The following is a 19,165-nucleotide window of genomic DNA, read 5'->3' as shown; positions in this document are numbered from 1 at the left end:
GTAATCATTTATAAATAAAATACAAAATACAGACTCTTTTTTTCTTAAAAGGTAATTTAGCATGTCATTTTCTCATTTTTTGCTATTGGTCTTAAAATTTCTTCTCAAAAAATATAAATAAAAAGCATGTCCAAAGAGAGGAGAGGAAAAAATTACAAAGTACGATACTTTTTTTACGCTGCAAACTGTACAAAAATCTGTCACCATCTGTGTTACAATTCTAGTCATCAATAAGGTACTTTTTTTCAATGTACCACTCAAAAATCAATTATATCAACTCTTTTGTATAGAGAAGCAGCACACCTTTCAGGCAACTAGTATTAATGAGTAGACATGACTATAGAATCTCCATCTGTTTCTCTGACAAAGCTGTGGCTACTCTAGTCTCTCATTGAAATTCCATTAATCTAGTGTACCAAGGTCCAATGCGAAAATCAAAACTCCATCTAACCCTTTATCAGCTCACAATAACCTACAAGTGAACTCTGCCTGTTAGCATGCAGCAAGTTATGATTTTGCTATCAATCAGGCAGTTGGCCAATAAAAAAAAATGGGCAGGCTGGAAACAGCGTGTCTGGCAGGGTTGGGAGACTTTGTTTTTGTTTTCTGTTTTCATCCCCTTTCAATTTCTATAGGGTGTCTGGACCTTGTGAGATTATGCATTATTCTCCTTGGCTGTGATTTAATTGCTACCAGCAATCAAGTCGAAGCATCACTGAAGTGTGCTTGAATTTCATTAGAAGATATAACTTATGCTACTTTCCTACAGTACCTAATAAACCATAAAGAAACCAAAACACATATGGCTTGAGGGAATAACTGGAAAATTAGGTAGCCATTTGGGAACTGAGTGAACTTTTGAACCAGAGAAACAGAGAAAAAGAAATATTAAAGGAAAAGACAGACTTAGAATGCACATAGAGATGTGCAGGTTTGACCTTTTCAGTACCTTGAAAATTACATTAGCATTATGAAAAATACATATCATGTTTAGAGTTTATCATCCATCAAAGTTCAGATACTTTGTTAGTGTCTACCATAAGGTAAAAGTCAAAAGGACAAAACAACAATCTGATTTGACAAAAGGCCTTTTGGTGACCTGTGCTAATGTAGTTATACTTACTGTTAAATGCATTATCTTTTTATAATTAATATATCATTAGACTGAGATCACATAATGAATGAAAATTTATTCATCAAAGGAAAGAGAATACATACAATCTAAGTTGCAGAGAGAAGAACTGATATGACTAGATGACATTTCAGAGTGAAAATTAAAAGTCCAAGCAGTAGTTTTAAAATTAATTTATAGTATTCTTAGAAGAGAATTTAAAACTATCGAAAATGGTATTATTTATATACCAAAAATTAGTAATACTGAAAGTTAAATTTTCAATCTGCTTAAGCATTGCTTACATAAACACTAATGAAAATGCACCAATATTTAATGAATAATTTAATGTTATACATAAATGTTATTAAATAATGTTCAAATATTGATAAAGCAACCTTTTAACAATAAATTTTTTCATTCTATTAATGTACTTCCTATATATTTGGTTATGAAATAAACATAATAAATTACTCATAAAAAAGAAAACAATAATCATGTAACTACTCTATTATAACAATTCACTTTTTCTAACAAAACACTGACTCTCACAGAAATTTAATGGTTGGATTTCGTACATTGCAATATTTTTAAGAATGCGTATAATGTTCCTTTGTACATCAAAATATTTATACTAATTTGAGAAACCCTGAGTATATATATATTTTATTACTATATTCTGTGTGTGTATGTGTGTGTGTGTATTCTCCTGGGTAGAAATACTCTGTCTCTGTGTGTTTCTGTGTCTCTGTCTCTGTATGTATACACACACACACACACACACACACACACACACACACACATACTCTTTCCTATCTACCAATATTCTACAGGGAAGCAAAACAAATCATTGTAATGTACCTGAAAAATAGTTCAACTCAAATAATAATTGACTGTTTTGCCTGAAAGTATTATTTTATCAATTATAAAACATTTCCTAGTAGAAATGCTTTTGAAGATCAGGGGAGAAAGGGTAAAGCTCTGTTTCAGACAGAAAATGTGACCAAAGAGAAGAGAGCATCTTTTTAAAAAATGGACAGGAAATATAAGAGAAAAAAATCCCTTCCTTTAAAAATAGAAATTAAATATTTGCCAAAATGTAAAATTCGCCATAAAATGGATGCGATTATTATTGTTACACATTGTACAAAGTTCTGAATATAAAGAAAAGATTGTGTTGTTCTGAATCAATGGTTAGAATGTTTATCACTTATGCATGTACTTGACTTATCCCTGTTCTGCAATAGACATAATTTTATACCTCATAAAAGCAATTTATGTTTCCAAAGGGAATAATCTGGATAACATAAAATGTGGAGTGCTCTGTTGCAGGAAGCATATTTTCATTCAGCAATTGTATTTAGAGATGGGACTGCACAGTTTGATCATCATATAGTGGCAGAAGGCATTATTCATTTCTATGTCTATGTGAAACTTTGAGTGCCACAAATTAATATGCATGGCTAATTTATCGATACACATTTTTAATTTATAACTACATATCACTCTGCCAAGGTCTCCTTAAGGCAGATGTACTCAACTGGCTCTAACAGAGAAAGCACATGCTACATGAAAAACAAGTTTTACAACTTTGGCAAGTTTTTAAAAATTACTGAGATAAACAATCAACTTTATTGCTAATTCAATTAATACAAAGCACTATCATATTACTATATAATGTGGGGCATTTTTAGGTGACAATCAGAAAAATGAAAATGTATGAAAAGAAGCATTTACTAAAAACCTGTCTCACTGTGAGAAGGCAACATAGGAATAATTAATTTAATATTTTGTGAACTAATTATGTATGAAGTTTTCCGGGGAAGAGATCAAAAACCTTTTTCATTATTTATAAAATAAATAATACAACAAGCCATTAGCAGCATAATAAAATTAAGCAAGAATCTAATAACACTAAATTAACCAACAAACTCACTAATAATACTCACATGATAATATGAGCACTTTTTTAAAAAGTCTAGTAAAGAAAATGTCCTAGGAAATAAAGGAACTGCATACTTAGGAAAACCACTAGAGAGAGCTCTTCTGTTCCTTAAAAGGTTCTGGTAAAGTTAACTGAAGCCTCCGCCTTTATCTGCTTTCTGACAAGACCACCACTTCCACACCGTGCATGGTCTGTGTTGGTGTCAAGAGCTATATTCTACGGGAAAATATCACATACCATCAGAGGGGGCTTCATCATCTTTATCATATTTTTCTGAGGCTAATGAAATAGTGTCTGGAGGCCCAGAAAAAGGATCGTCATACTCGTCCCCATCGTCTGCATCGCCTATAAAAGAATCAGAGAAAAGGCTTGTAATTTAGCTACCTTAAAAAACATTACTTTATCAGAGGAATTACATTTCCCTATTAAATTCAGTCACTTGTCTTTTAAAAAAACCAAAGAAAACTTTTTGAAATGTAAAAAAAGGTCCCATTTTAATGTATATCCACTATAATTTAGATAAAGGAAGAGTTTTTGAAGGTCGATATACAACTACTTGTTTCTGGTACAGAAGAACGCAAGTCCAAAGTCATGGTGGTCTCTCCAAGGATAAGGACAAAAAAGGAGAGGCAGGATAAAACAGAGCGTGTATCTCAACTAAACAAAAAATTGAAACCAAAATAATGATAACAATGATTTAAAAAACATGGAAAACACAACAGAGAAATTATTAAATTTACCAAATTACCAACTCAATATTTGAAAAATTATGAGAAATTGATCATTCAAAGCCATATGAACATTTTATGCTTTCACTGAAAATCACAGGGTAACATTAGAGTAGATTAAAAAACTCTCATTAAAAACTAGTGAGATGTCATTGAATGAAAATGGAAGGTACCTAGTTTGTAAATAACCTTGTTTAAATTGAAAACGTTTACATCAGTTTTAAAGCAGCTTTTCCTATATAGGATTCCTGCCCTTGAAAATGCAAGTATTTTTAATCTACTGTAAAATGCTCTAGGCAGTTTTAATGTTCTAACCAGTTTTCTACACAATTTCTGAATCCAAGAATGGTTGGTGTGCTGGTCGGTTGGTTGGTTGGTTTAAAGTCATTTAATCCCCACAATTAAATCCTGTGGTTTGGATTTTCCCCACATTCTCATTTAGAATAATTTTTTAAAAGAATGTTTCAGATTTTTGCTAGCCTAGTTAAATGTAAGCAATCATTTTTCACCCATGTTCAACTACAAAGAAAAATATATATTTAATACTATAACAATACTATAACAATTATCTATCTGTTAACAATTCTAGTCATCTGTTAACAATTGAAGGGAAAACTAGCCACCTTAGGGATTAGCCAAAAAGCATGGTGAAAATCTCCATAGGAACCCTAGATACCAAGAAAATTACTTTTAGACCACGGTTGCTGAAAAGATCCAGATTAAAGCGAGTAGGTGCTCCAAAAGCATATCTGTACCCTCTGACAACCATTTGGTGGGTAGCACCCTATTTTTCACCAGAACACTTTCAAATTAATTTAAGAAATCAATATTCATCTCTATTTCCTTATAATGTTGATATTTCATCAGCATTTGTCATCCTTATGCTGAAAATAAATGTAGGAATATCTCCCATTAAGACAATAAGAGCAAAATATAAAGATGACTATTGTCCTTAGCAACTCCATTACTGGGTGTACCACACATGGTGGTGTTTCCTTCCCAATTAAAATTACAATACATATACTACTCATTCTTCAGATCTTAATTGCTGCTCTTGCTTACAAGATGTTGAAAGTATTTTTCAGGATATTCAGTGATCCCTTAAAATACTTGTCTTTACAGAAAGAACCATGGTCTGATTTTAAACATGAGATAAGAGAGAACCTCATAAAGTGCTTGTAAAAACATGTATGAACATGGAATGACAGCTCATGGAACATGTGGTAACAAAGACCACAAAGTTATCAACTGCTCTTAGTTGCTAGAGTATCCTTATATTCTTAATAAAGTAACAACTTTTATAATATGAATTTTCTAAGACTATTTCCTATCATGAACTATAAAATAAATCTTGCTGTGAACAAAAGTATTAGAATGCTTCAAATATATCATCAGAGTTTAGCACTCAGCATATTACACTATTATGAATATGAAAATACAACACTAAAATCAATGAATATATGGAAAGGATTTTGAAAAATATTCAGATGCTTGGGCTTAAGCCCATTAAACTCTACGTGGAAATAAGCTGAAAAAATAAAATAAGCTGAAACTTAAAAAGTTTTGAGAATCAGAATTCACTTGTCATCCATCAGTAATATCCATTATATATTTTAGGTGTATATCTATGCATATACATACATACACACATGAGCACACAGCATAAAGACCATTATTAAAGGTATAAATTCAGTAATATTTAACATGAGTTATGAATATTCTATACAAATTGGTCAATGGCATGTTAAAGACCTTTGCAGATATTTTTTTTAAAAAGAAACAATTTTGGATTACATATATTAAAGTGAAATTGCTTCAACTTACCCCTTCTAAGAACTGCGGCTCATTTCAAATGTGTTTAAAAAAAAAATCAGTGGGATATTTATATTTAGCTAAGACAATATGAATTAAGTGCGGCTACTCCATTCATGTCTTCTCCCCACCCCAGCCCTTTATGTAAGCTTTCCTTGAATTAACTCAGAAAGTAAAGAAAAAGAATCTCTGTGGTATCTGTACAGGGTTATTCCCTTTGTAACATGCCTTAAGTTGAAAGGACACTCATTTTTCAAAATGGTCTTCTTCATTTTACTGTTGTTCCAGTGATGATCCATCCCTTTCTTCCCCTCCCTAAATATTTTTTCAACCAATAAAGAGCTGCTGTATTACAAAGAGCTTTAGCTGAACACAGGGGTCGCTCTTGAGTAGTGTAACGACTTTTTTTCTCCCCAGGGGCTGAGTATTTGCAGCTATACCTGCAAAGATGTCTATAAATTAAAAGGAAAATGTTCAACTTGTGTTTATGTAATAGAGAACTGAACTCCAAATCAACGATGGGCATCAGGTAAACGTATCCAATACAATTTACGGACATAATTGAAAGCATTACAGCCTAATCAGACATCTAAAAGAAAAGCATGCTCAAATGAAATGTCTACAGAATCATTAGTTGGCAGCCATTCTATTACAATCACACATAATGTCAGTGGCGCCTTGAGCCCGTGCCAGTGACAACAGCATAAATTTTGCATCTCATTTCAGTGGTCATAAAATTAATGATCAGTTTAAAAATACTTCTTTGTAAAAGTTATTGCACAAAGGAAAGACATGAATGTGCTCCTGTTATGTACTCACAAGGATAATTATGGGGTTGTTGCTCATTAATACTGTTTCTTGTTTCCCCAGAAAAGCATTTGATTTATCCCCCAACTTTCAAAAGTTTAATTAATGATACAAAGTTAACAGTCTACTAAAGGACAATGATCCAAGACTTCCCTTTCCATATTCAGTGGCAACTAAAATATCAGGGCAAAACCAAGGCTTAATCGTACCACAGCAGCATATTTATCTGAAAAACATTTTAAAATTTATAACAGCTGGGTTCAAAGCACCATTATACCTTCTATTTTCTATGGCTTATTATCAATTAACATTTCTTTAAGTGCCTAGAGATGAAGTCCAACAGCAGCTGAACAGTCATGATCTCTACTACCACTGAAGTTGATTTAACCAACTTACTGCTTGTTTTGTCAAATACAGTTATATTTTAAGTACAATCGAGTAAACATTAAACTATATAATATACCTACAATTTAGGTATAACTATTTCCTCTTACAGAATATGGAAGACAAATGGGGGTGGGGGGGTGGAGAATTACTTGAGTGAAAACAAATTAATTTTTAATTCTCTATTCGGTTCATTTGTCCAAACTAATTTCAGGAGTAATAAAATACAGATAAGTAGACATAACTACATGTTTAACTTGTCATTTCTTAAGAAAATCTGTAGTTTAATTCTTAAAGCTTGGAAAGATTTAGGTCACCACAAATAAGATTCTCTTCATAACCCTTCTACTATAGGGGCACTAATTCACCGTGTGCAAATATGAGGCAGTTTCAAATAAGGATACCATTTCTCAAGCACTACCTCTGCAATATATAATACTTCGTCTGCTTCAGGCCCCATAACCTCAAACATGCTTAACACATTTGTACAAAGCCAGCGATGGAGGGGTGGGGGGAAGGGCTGCGGGTTATCTGCTCAGATTTCATTGAGGAGCTAACTTTCAACAGAACATATACTGTTAGGAAAGGTAAAGGAAAAGAAATTAAATGTCATCCAAACTTCTGACTTTCTGCCGTTCCTAAGGATTCCATCAGAAGAAACTAAAATGGGTCCCTTCTTACCTACCAATCCTGTTATTTTGAAAGTAGTTTAGTCCGTTAACAAATTTAATAACACAAATTAGATCAATGAAAATTTCTAAGTAAATTGATACATATTTAACAGTACCAGTGGAGTCTTAAGGACAAAATCTATTAAATTTTTTTAATTAGAGGAAAATATTTTAAAGGAGAAAATAAGAGCATTTTAGCTATGGAATCTAAAGGGAATTGAAAACAATAGATTCATGTTGGGTTTTTTTTTAAAGCACTAATATTTTACAAATTTGAAAAATATTCTCTTGAATTAGTTGTCTCATGTGAATTGATATGCCTGTCTCTTAACAATTTATAATTTCCTCAAAAACTATTTGAAAACTGAATTATAAATCAAGATTTACTTAAATTCTCTTGATAAATGAAGTTGAATCTGAGGATATACTTATTTATTGAACACCGGCTATGTCATACATAGGTATCTTCACACTATCTTAATCATTCTCTACAGGAAATAATAACACCTAAATCATCACTGGAGTAAAACAAGGCTAATATAAGGGCAAGATGCAACTATAAGTAAAGCTTTTTTTATCATGTACCTAATACATATTGGAAAATTATATTTCATATTGGGTCAGTAACAGTCTTTATTCAATATATTTTCATTACAAAAATAATTATTTCAAGTCATATTTAAGAGATCTTGTTATGTAACACAGAACAAATTCCAAAATAATTATCATTCTGTTCTAAAATAATTCTAAAACGAACATAATCCTAGTGCATAAAGCTTATATTCAGATATACTTTATATTGCTAGACCATATGGCAACTAAGAATAGGAAACTAGGGTTAACTGATTATTCTGTCATGGGCAATATTTGAAGGTCACAGAAGGAACTCTCTATTCTAGATATTTCAAATGATTAACAGGGACTAGACTAAGCAAGATTGGTCCTAGTTGCTTAGATTCAAATCTTTCTTAGGTACAAGCAAAATTAAGAAATTTAGAAAACCTAGTGATCATTCATTCTAAAGCCATAGTTTTTCAGATCTTCTGTGAATGGAGAATCTAGACTTTAGAACATAAAGAGGTAAAAGTGAGAACTTTAAGAAATTTAAATAATGAGAAGGAAAGTGTTAAGACCACAGCTTGCTGTGGAAATGAGTATAAACAGCAATTAGAAAATTAACTTAATGGACAAGCTTCAATATCCAGAAATTGTAATAAAATAAGTTTCTTACAATATAAACTATTCTCATCCAAAAAATGGAATTAAATTTTTTTAATCTTCTAAGATCTCTGCAGCTGAGTGTGTCAATTCAAATAGTTTCAAGAACTGAAATACTGCAAACTAAATACTGTGCTTTTCAACCTTACCATGGGGTGGAGGAGGCAGCATCTATAGTGTGAGAGAGGAGGAGATGTGGGCGGGGAAAAGGAAGGATATTAGACAGCTGTGTACCTTAGAGAAATTAATAGCTTACTTAGTAGAAATGAATACATCTGAATTCACTCATTTTATTTAGGAACTCACTACCTGGTCCTTTTTCTTCCCAATAATGAGATTAAGATGGTAATTAACTGCCATTTGAAAAAAAGTATGTGAAATAAGTAGGAGTCCAAAGGTAAAAAGGAGGAAAACAGCCTCTGTTTACTTCACTGTGACCCCATAGTGACCTGAGAGAGAGGTAGGGCGGGGTGAGAGAGAACAGGAAAACAGCCAGAAGGAATCTGCCCACATCTCCTTAGATGAAGACAATCCAACACCCCAAGGGGAAATATAAGGGGGAAAAAGCAGCACTATCAAAACATATGTGGATGCACTGAATTTACTCAATGTAGAATCTGATCATTAATAAATTCCTACTTTTGAATAAATATATCTTGAATAATTACTTTGAGAGTATTTAGTGTCACTCCTGTTTACCGTTCCTAACAAATTACAGGAATGGTCCTTTTAGAACAAAGCTGAATATACTTTGAAGGTAAAATGGCATAAAATTACTCAGCTTCTCACATTTCTCCAAAGTATCCATCTAACTTATCCACAGGCTCACTTCTGAACAGGCACTCTTGGTGATTAGTTAACTCAGTACAGCAGTATTGAAGTACAAATGACATTCAGAGAAAAATTATTATGCGGAATCTCTGAATTCTGTGTTATTTGAACTCCTATTCTAGGCTCATTTTTCAGTTTCTATCAAATACTACATAAAGTTCCATTCTCTTTAGAGACAAAGAATATATGTCAGTAATGACATTTTAATGTCCACACACCTGAACAAGTCCTAAAGCAGAAGAGCAAACGGAAAGTTCCTCCCCTGTCACCGAATCATATGCAGTCACACAATGACTGCACGTTATCATGCTTTCCTTAGCTTAAAATTTTTCCGTTTATAAATAAGTCATAATGAGAATGTGATCAATAATCCCTGGTACAAAATACACCTTTCAAGAAGAGGCAAAATCTAAAATTTCTCTATAAACAGTATACTGTATAAAAGTTATCATAATTAAAATATAAAAATATATTGTTTCTACATTCACCCAAGCAAAATGCAACATGATAAACCCTTAGTTCAGGGTTTGTCACAGACTATAAAACAGTGGGTATTTGTGAGGAGGAGGAGTTTCCCTGCTCTTCCCTTTTAACAAATTAACATAAAAAATCTCATTCTCTCCCATCACAACAATCTTAATGATTTAATGTGAAGAGTACTGCGGTTTCCTTTTAACTCTTTGATTTTAGGCTTGTCTGGCTAAGTACTTGGTTTATTGAAACTGTCACTACTCTCTCACTTATCAGCGGGCAGAGATATGAATTACTCTGTGGTATCTGCTAACCCCGGTTAGAAGATGTCACACTGCTTTTCCCCAAAAGCAGGTCCTAGCTCCACGTAAGTTAACTGACCTCATGTTGTGACCCTCATACCAGCATTCACAGGATTCAGGTCATGACCTATGAATTAGCATCATGCAAGTAAGGGCCATAAGAAGTTTCCCTTACAGAGCTGAAGACATGAAAAAGTAGGAGCTTCCTATGCCCTCCCTGACTTGGTCTTCAGTGTGCTAAGCAGCTGTCTCTCAAACCTAAAGGAAGACAAGCACACTACCAGTCCTCTCGCATATTTCAAAAAGAAGAAACAAGATTTCCCTCTTCGAAAATTTTTACGGTACACATTTATTTATATCAAAAAGATAATAAAAACCAGAATTTAAAAAAGATTTTACTCATGTTCTCAACAGAAATTGATCCTGTTTTCAAAACAATTATCCTTAAAAAAAACAAAAACAAAAACATTATCTATGAGTACCACGCCATGGGGCCTCCTGCTCCCTTCACTGCTAGGAAATCATGCCTGGTGTTCAGTGGTGTTGGGTTGGTCTCTCACCTCTGCTTCACCAAATTGCTCCATGCATAACTGCAAAGTACATGCCTTTCTTAGCCAATTGCTGCCACAATGCACTCTAAGACATTAAAACTTAATGTTAAATACAGAAGATATTTTCATCAGATTGTACAGAGTAGATTCTGGATATGCTTTTTAATTTTTTTCTCAGCAGGGGGAGCTAGCACTCTCATCTTGAAAGTCTAAGTATACAAGTCGGATATTTAAATTTTGATTCCAACGATCACATTTCAGTATCTGTTAGATTATCCTATTTAAAGATTTCTACGAGGAAAAATAATTTCGAGTTTGACAAACTTGAAAATTTACCTTTGTCTTGAAATTCCTGAAGATAGCTGCAAAATAAAACAAGAACATATTTTAAAATAAGTACTGACAAATCAAAACAAGGTCCAATACATGACAGCAATTCAAAGCTATTTTAACACATTTGGAGAAAAAAAACTACTTAATATCCAAAACGACAATTACAAAATGTTTGTGGATTTATAATAAAAGTATTTTTAAAGACGTAAGTTACAGTAGTCAAATCCGAACATATCTTTAATACCTACAACTTACTTTTATTCATTTCAGTATCTGGAGGTTATTTTCCATATTTATATTAAAATTCTCAGCTAGCTGTGTCTTATTATTTAAACTAAATATATCCTCACCTAATCAAAACAAACAGTTGAATATTGCTAGAATACTTAAGAAAATATGCATTCAGGAACCTTCACAAAAAAAGGGTATTATGATAAGCATATCCATTTTTAAAAGCTATTATAGTGAAAATATATTTTGTCCCTTAAAAACACTTAACAGCTATTAAATAATAACATTAAAATTTTAATTCAATGATAATCAATTCTTTATTAATGTTAATTACAAACTTGCTTCTAAGCAAAAAATTAGTAATAAAAGGTAAGTGACTTACGTAGACTTTACATCTTTTATCTTCTTAATAAGAGATTCTCTTTTTTCCTTTGCTTTCTTGGATAAATTTTCTCCTTTCAGTATGTCTGCTACAAATGTTTCAACATCTAAACCATAAAATGTAAGAAACAGGATACAAATTATAAGAATCATTTTTGTCAAGACAAATAGGACAATGATTGTGCCTATCCATAAGTGTTAATATCTGTACAATTTGTTACAGTTATTTATCAATCAAAAGCCTAACAGTTGAAGTATGTTTCAAATATACTAAGTTGGACAGATTTGTTCACCACTTAACTAATAAAATTTGTATGCTCTACTTATGCTTAGCACAGCAAATGCTATTTGGATGTTTGGCATCATTAAACCAGGAAGAAGCACACAAGTTTCAATAAACTATGGTGCCCTGTAAAACAAATTCTCCGATATAAAAGCAAGCACAGAGCTTTTATGCATGTGTTACTATCATTTTATAGTATTTTATGAGTTCCTGTACGAATAGGTCGTTCACAATATTATATCAGTATAAGCTAATGTCTCTGGCGAGGGCCTGTTTTACCCAGTGTAATCAATTTTCAGGTGTTTAATGCTTTATAGAAAAAGTAAATCCCCTTTTCTAGCCAAGATTCCCAAAATCAAACCCTCCGCCTTCCTACCTGCCCCACCCCCTTTTGCTAGCCACCCTCAAATAAAAAAGATAATCAGTTGTGAGGTTTTGTGTGTTCTAACTTCTTGCCTGGGTAGTACCACCTGAAAACATTTCTTTAAAAAAAGGAATAAGTAGTAACAATTAAAAATCCACTATTTAGAAATACAGTGACCTAGAGATAAGATGTTATGGCCTCATATAACATTTCTACATAGTCTCTTTTTTAAAAAAATTAGTAAACTTCTAAGTTATTGTGATATCTAGTTCTTTCTAGCATAAAATTCCAAAAAATCCTTACTGGTATGATTGTATAATAGCTCCCTTCTTATTGTTTATGAAATACTGTACAAATTTAAATTAATTTAAAACATAAAACTTTCAAATCTTACTTTGAGATCTCTAATATAGAGAATATCATAAAAAATTTTTCAAGTAGGTATGACTATAAACCATTCGTATCTCACATTGAAGAAGTGTATGTTGTATGTTTTACTTTCTTTTTATGTAACTACTTTGTGTCCTAACTCATACCGATAATATCAAAACATACAATATTACATGTATTAATTCAAGCTGTACAATAAATAGTCTTTCAACTGTACTTATAATGATCAATTTAAAACCTAGTATTTGAGATAGAATCTATTTGATTTTAAATTCTTGATTACAAAAGTATCTTGATCCATCCCATAAGCACAGTTGATTAAACTGTTCTTCTATACATTAACAATAAATGTATAAAGGTAACTTCCCTAAATCACTATGACAAGTAAAAGAATTAAAATTTAATCTTGATATATTTTTTTAAAATAGCTCTCTGGTGTTAACATTAAAAGGATTAAAACAAAATGAAAGCAAAGCATCACAGCTTCTCTTTATCTGAGCGGTCCATATTTTTGAAGATGAGGACACAGAGATATAATCCAGTACCAGCACAAATCAGGCTCAGACTTCTAAAGTAAGTGCCAAATAGTGAAACACAAAAAAGAAAGTGCTCTCCCCTCAACTCTTTAAATGCGGTACCCAGAGGAGCAAGCCCCCTTTGGACATTCAGATATTAGCTGAAATGGAAGAGATCATTGGCTTCCCCAGGACAGTCGCAATCAATCTGCTAAGAGAAGCAGAGGAAGGGAGAGAGCAGCATCTCTACTGATTCTTCCTTCCAGTCGGACTCAGTACTTGCGCGAACCACTGGCATGATGACTGGTGAAGAGTCTGCTTAATGTTACTTTCACTCAGTGTCTGTCTTTAATTCCCTCATCCACGAGTATTTAATTGCCTATTTTACATTTTCATTATACAATCCAAGTTTAAACAAACAGGATCTATTTCTATCTCTGGAAGCAATAACAGAACAAATTACAGCCTAAGAGTTATTTCTTTCAAAGGTCATTTCAATTCTATAAAAACAGAAAACATAAAAAAGCTGTGATGCTCTATGCAGTGCTTCCTAACACTCACAAAAAAATGTTTTTAAAATACCGACCCCTAACACTATTTTATGAGGAAATGCTTGGTGAGAGAGTGAGGCTGCAGGGAAATTCTACGTTTGTTTATTCAGGGTGAGGGGGGAGACTCCAGGACTGGGCAAGGGAAAAGATCTTTTTCTTTAATGTATCAGGCTTCCTACAGCCTTAATGTGTTAATTCCTCAGTTTATCCCAGAAGAGGGGTTTAAGGCAACTAGAAAGATTTAATAAACATTAATTTTTAAAAATACTTCTCAAAGGACACAAGGAAAGTATAGAAGCTGCTTTCCTGTTTTTCCTTTTTTTTTTTTTAAACAAGTTAAGAGCTTTAAAGTAGAAGCAATTGCTGTAATGATCCTTCCTAGTTGGTTGATGCCTGCTAACTAACTAGATTTGGTTTTTAAGTTTTTGAAATCTGGGTGTTTTGTTTTGTTTGGTTTTGTTTTCCCTTAAAACCCACACGGTGCCCACTTGTTCTCGAATCCAACGAAACCAGCCTCTCCGGGCACAGGAGCCCTCCCTGGATGTGCGGGGGCTGGAGGGGGTCCCAGCGCAGGGACAGAACGAGCGCTGAGGTTACTGAGGCTTTACCCGGAGATGCCTGGGCGCTGAAGTTCGGGACACTCGACAGTCGACAAGCGCAGTGTTAAACCCCAGGGTCCCAGTCACCGGAGCTGTGAAAAGGAAGCCCTGGTTTGGGGCAGCGCCTTCGCCAGACAAATGGGACTGGATCTGCTGCGGCTTTGTGGCTCAGAGCCGGGGTAATATTTCAAAAGCGAGCAATAAAAGTCCTGGGCGAATCAAGCGCTCCTCTGGCCGGTTGGAAAAGAGATTTGAAGCTTTTTATTGTGCTCTGAATAGCCCTGCAAATGGTGAACGGTAAAGGAGCGAGTGCAGTAGTCCTCTCCCACCTTCCTTCAGGGGTCGTGTCCCTGGGTTAATATGTAGATTTCACTGACTCTAGATTGTCTGTAATTCGGGGAACAGCCATTATTCGATTACAAGGAAAGGTCAGCCTGCCTTCTCGCCTGCCTCTAGGCCTGATGAGTTAGAATTCCTCTTCCTCCGCAGGAGGGGTCTCCACTCTCGCGCGCTCGCCGCAGGAGAGGGGAAACAGCGCGACGAGTCGGGGGAGGCCCCCAACCCACCAGGGCTAACCCCACCCCCACCCCGCAACCCCCCACCCCCCAGGCTCCCAGGCTGCAGGTCGGCGCCCGGGCATCCCCAGAAACCCCTAGGACTGGCCCCGTCTCCATCAGCCCCTGCCCCCAAGTCATCACGGAGGAGAAAGTTACCCCAACGAATGTAAATGCGGTGGGATTTTTGCTCCTGTTACTCCTGGACGCTGGCAAGAGCAAAGCTTATCTCTCGGCAGGGCTGTAAAGATCTGGGGAAGAGGGCCTCTAAAAAGATCAGGTTTACAACTACTCTGTAGATAAATGTTAAGGTCTGAAAACAAAATTAAAAGATGGCATCCTGTCTTGGCTCAGCAACCGTCAAGCAGGTTAAGTTAGAAACCTCCCAACAGCCCTGTCAACCCTTAAGAGGCAAACGCTTAGCACACACCGAATCACCAAACGGCGCGCTGATTGTCTTTTTCCCCCCTGTACTATGGACTCCCTATACACAAGGAGCCCCCTAGAAAAACTGCCACTTGAGTGGCTAGGACAGGTCTCTCTCTCTCTCTCTCTCTCTCTCTCTCTCTCTCTCCCTCTCTCTCTCTCTCCCCCCCCACACACACACACACGAACTGCTTTCTACAAACTTCCATACATAGTGAAAAGGTGAAACCACACAAGGTTAGAACAGTCTTTAAATTCTTGCAAGCAATAAAACAAACTGTCAGCTTCTTGAAGCTGAGTACATAATATTGGTTCCCATTCTTGAAGAAAGCGGATGTTTGACTACTTGCCCTTACCATCCTCCCCCAGCAAACAGCCTGGAATATGACTTTCAGGCTGGAGGTTGTAAACAAGTCACAAAGGTAACACCTGGTGTCTTCAGCCTGTCCACCAACTACCTAATACCTCCCCGAGTGGGCGCGCGCACACGCACACGCACACACAGCCTCTGCGGTGATGGTCTGAATAGTATAGGAGAGGGAAGCAAGAACTGAACTGAATCAACTACCATTTACTCAGCCCCCGATCAATAAAGTAAGTGAAAAACCAATCACACTACATCCCAACTGGCTTTACTACTTAATTCTACAGCTTTCTCTACTTTATGAATTGGGCCAGGTTTCAGTTTGTATTCACTGAGGTTTTATCACCAAACAATGGGATACGGATCCCAGCCAAACTTTAAGCTAGCATCAGAACAGAAAAACATGCTTTGCTTCTCTGTTAAAAGGAGAAATGGCTGAGCGAACACACCTATGCATGAAAACACAAAAGTCAACTAAACTGGGCACATGCAGATCAATGGAACCAACTGCCCAAAGTTGGAAAATGGTTAATTGAAAAGTTATTGATTGCTCTAATCAATGTCTTTCTCTTGATTACCTCACACTTTTATAGGTTATAGCTAAACTGTGGACTTTTCTAACATGGAAGAAGAGGCATGACCAAGCACAGGAGTTCTCACAGAAAACATAACTAAGTCTTACATCCTATCATCTGACAAAATTTTCACAATTGGTTTTGGAGGCTACATGATTTATTTTGATTTTAAAAAACTGGGCTTTTGAAGGATAGGGATGAACATCTTTCACCTCTAAAAGATGATTCTTGATAAATGGCACCTTATAATAATCAAAATCTTTTTGCCACACATTTCCAAAGAAGCCAGAGTGAGTAACACATTAGTCTGAGATTCACACTATTTTCACTGTTAGGCAGCATCTATTATAGTGTGTTCAGTACGTGATTGAAAAAGAAATGTAAACTCAGTGGAATGAAAAAAATAGACTTGGCTTTAATTGAAAAAGACAAACTAAATGAATAATGAGTATATAAAAACTAGCCTATGCCACTTTTATCACCCATATATGACACTTAATCTTAAATTTATGAGAGACAACTGAACAGTGTTCCAAATCACTAGAGGCCTTTCCTACTCTGTTGTTTCTATCTTCTTTCTAGTAATACTTTAGTGCTGATAATGTAGAGATAAACTCATTTGGAAATTTTTTATATACTTCTCTTTTTTTAGTATAGATTCCCTTTTTTCACAATAAAACCACTGATAATTTAGAGTAACTATAAAAATGGTGTGTACTATCAAGAGCCTTATTTAGTAATCTGAAATGAAAATACTTCTAATGGAAGTCCATAATGGAAAAAAGCCACCAAAGACCTCTTCCCAAGAAAAACTGGGGTATCATTTGCTTAAGATAGGCAAATAATTTTCCTAACATCACATCTTAAATTTGTCTATGTTATTTGGCTCACACAAGAAACTGAATTTCTGGCCCCTTGATTAACAAATACATTTTCCTATTTCTAGGAGAGAATATCTTAGAGGTGTCAAAGACTGGTTTCATTGTAAGATTAAATCTCCTATCTTTATGCTCATTAGTTACTACTGTCAAAATGGGGCCAGCTTGATCTTGCTCTGTAGGAAAATCCAGGTGCTAAAGAAGTAGGTGACTATTGGTGACTCAGTAGGTGGCACTCTTCCCTTTACATACTCAGCCAAGGCACGGGGAGAAAGTCATGGGACACTAGATATAGCATAAATATTTCTCAAAGGAAGAATAAAGCCAAAATGCTGACCAAATTATAAATGGAACTTTGGAAAGGTGGAAATCAAACCACACTATCCTCAGCACTGGGGAAAAAATTCTGCCTCTCTTTCAACTGAACTGCATTCTTTACCTACTGCCCCTAAAAGGATCATTGATTACAATGTGTGAAATGGAGGTTTAAAAAAAATGTTCTGGAGATCTCCAATAGGGAAAAACACAATATTTCAATACAAGACTGTCAGATGAACAAAATCTCAAGGTCACTCTGCAGAAACCATACAGCCACTTTGCTTATTGTTTGGTTTGGTTTTGATTTTTTCAGATCCAGTATACTCTTCTGTTAACATTGGTTTCATTTTCTGGTTTTATAAAAAGATACTAACATCTTCTTACAGCTTACCTATTTAAGTATGTTGTCCTAAAACAATTGAATAAGAATATCTGATTGCAAACCACTAACACTCCAGTATTCAAAGGGTGATTAAACAAATTAGAGAGATTGGGGGGACTGGCGGTTCCAGTTCCTCTCACTCTCTTGACTGCCCGGAGGAAAAACTCACATAAATCAAGATTATTCTTGCTGTTAGTCCTAGTCAAAATATTTGGATGTAGGAGAAGATTAAATGGACAAGATTTGGGGTTATCCTTTGATTCTAATTATCCAGGCTAAACCTGTTCTTCCATTGTTGTGAAAAAAAATTACACACAATGAGATATACAAATCATGTATCACAGAAATGCACACTTGAAACATATATAATATTATTAACCAATGTCACTCCAATACATTTAATTTTAAGGAAATCAAAATTAATTTAAAAAAATTAAAAATTGCCTGTTTATGGCAGGTCAAAATTTGCTTTTAACAACAAAAATCTGTAAATGTTTTTCCATTCATGAAACAAAAGAAAAATTCAACACTTTTATGAAAAGTGTAGGCTTTCAAAATTTAAGTATTGATTCCACAGAAATATAATAACTAACAAACTAGCCACTTTCTAAGGAGTATCATTAAATGTGAGCTAAGAAAGATAGCCTCTATGGGTTTTTGCATTCCTATAAAATGTTTTTTCTTTCTCTAAGGGGGAAGGAATGAGAAGCAGAGGAAGCCTAAAATTGTTACAATTAGAAAGAAAAGTAATGAGAAAGAAAATAATAAACTGATAAGAATACATGTGAACACCTACCTCTATCAAGCAGTTGAAATGTCAAACATTTAACATACATGATATATAATGATTTGAATAATAGGCACATGGGATACAAAGAAAAATGTCCAAACAATTTTATTTTGAAAGGCATTATCTTTTACTTTATATTCATTTTTCTGAAGACAAGAGATTTTAAACACCTGAAAAGTTTAAGTGCTTATCTTCCCTACCTTGGAATTCTAGCACAGTGCCTTGCATTGCAAGAGCTCTCAACTATTAACTACAATCAACCACTATCTCTGCTCTTAGCTTCAAAGAAAGAACTAGGTAAGCCAATGATATCTAAATGTCAAACCAATACCAACTCTTTTTCCATAGTTTTAGTAATTTTCTATCTGACCATGTATTACTCCTCAACAGAAATCATCAT

The 19,165-nt window shown here is 34.5% G+C and overlaps 1 protein-coding gene across 1 annotated transcript in view; it reads right to left on the bottom strand.

Moving 5' to 3' along the window:
• The window catches only part of SKAP2 (src kinase associated phosphoprotein 2), a 169,767-nt gene that overhangs the window by 148,175 nt on the left and 2,427 nt on the right, over window positions 1-19,165 (bottom strand). Inside the window, exons 2-4 of the mRNA XM_054564323.1 lie at window positions 11,778-11,883; window positions 11,168-11,193; window positions 3,294-3,401 (exon numbers count right to left, since the gene is read on the bottom strand). Of these exons, the coding sequence (XP_054420298.1) occupies window positions 3,294-3,401; window positions 11,168-11,193; window positions 11,778-11,883 (240 nt within the window). The remainder of the gene's footprint in view (window positions 1-3,293; window positions 3,402-11,167; window positions 11,194-11,777; window positions 11,884-19,165) is intronic.

The sequence above is a fragment of the Pteronotus mesoamericanus genome, unplaced genomic scaffold, assembly GCF_021234165.1.
Source record: "Pteronotus mesoamericanus isolate MK-2021 breed Mesoamerican mustached bat unplaced genomic scaffold, CSHL_Meso_final scaffold_85, whole genome shotgun sequence".
Lineage (NCBI taxonomy): Eukaryota > Metazoa > Chordata > Mammalia > Chiroptera > Mormoopidae > Pteronotus > Pteronotus mesoamericanus.
This window is presented reverse-complemented; position numbering and strand designations above follow the sequence as displayed.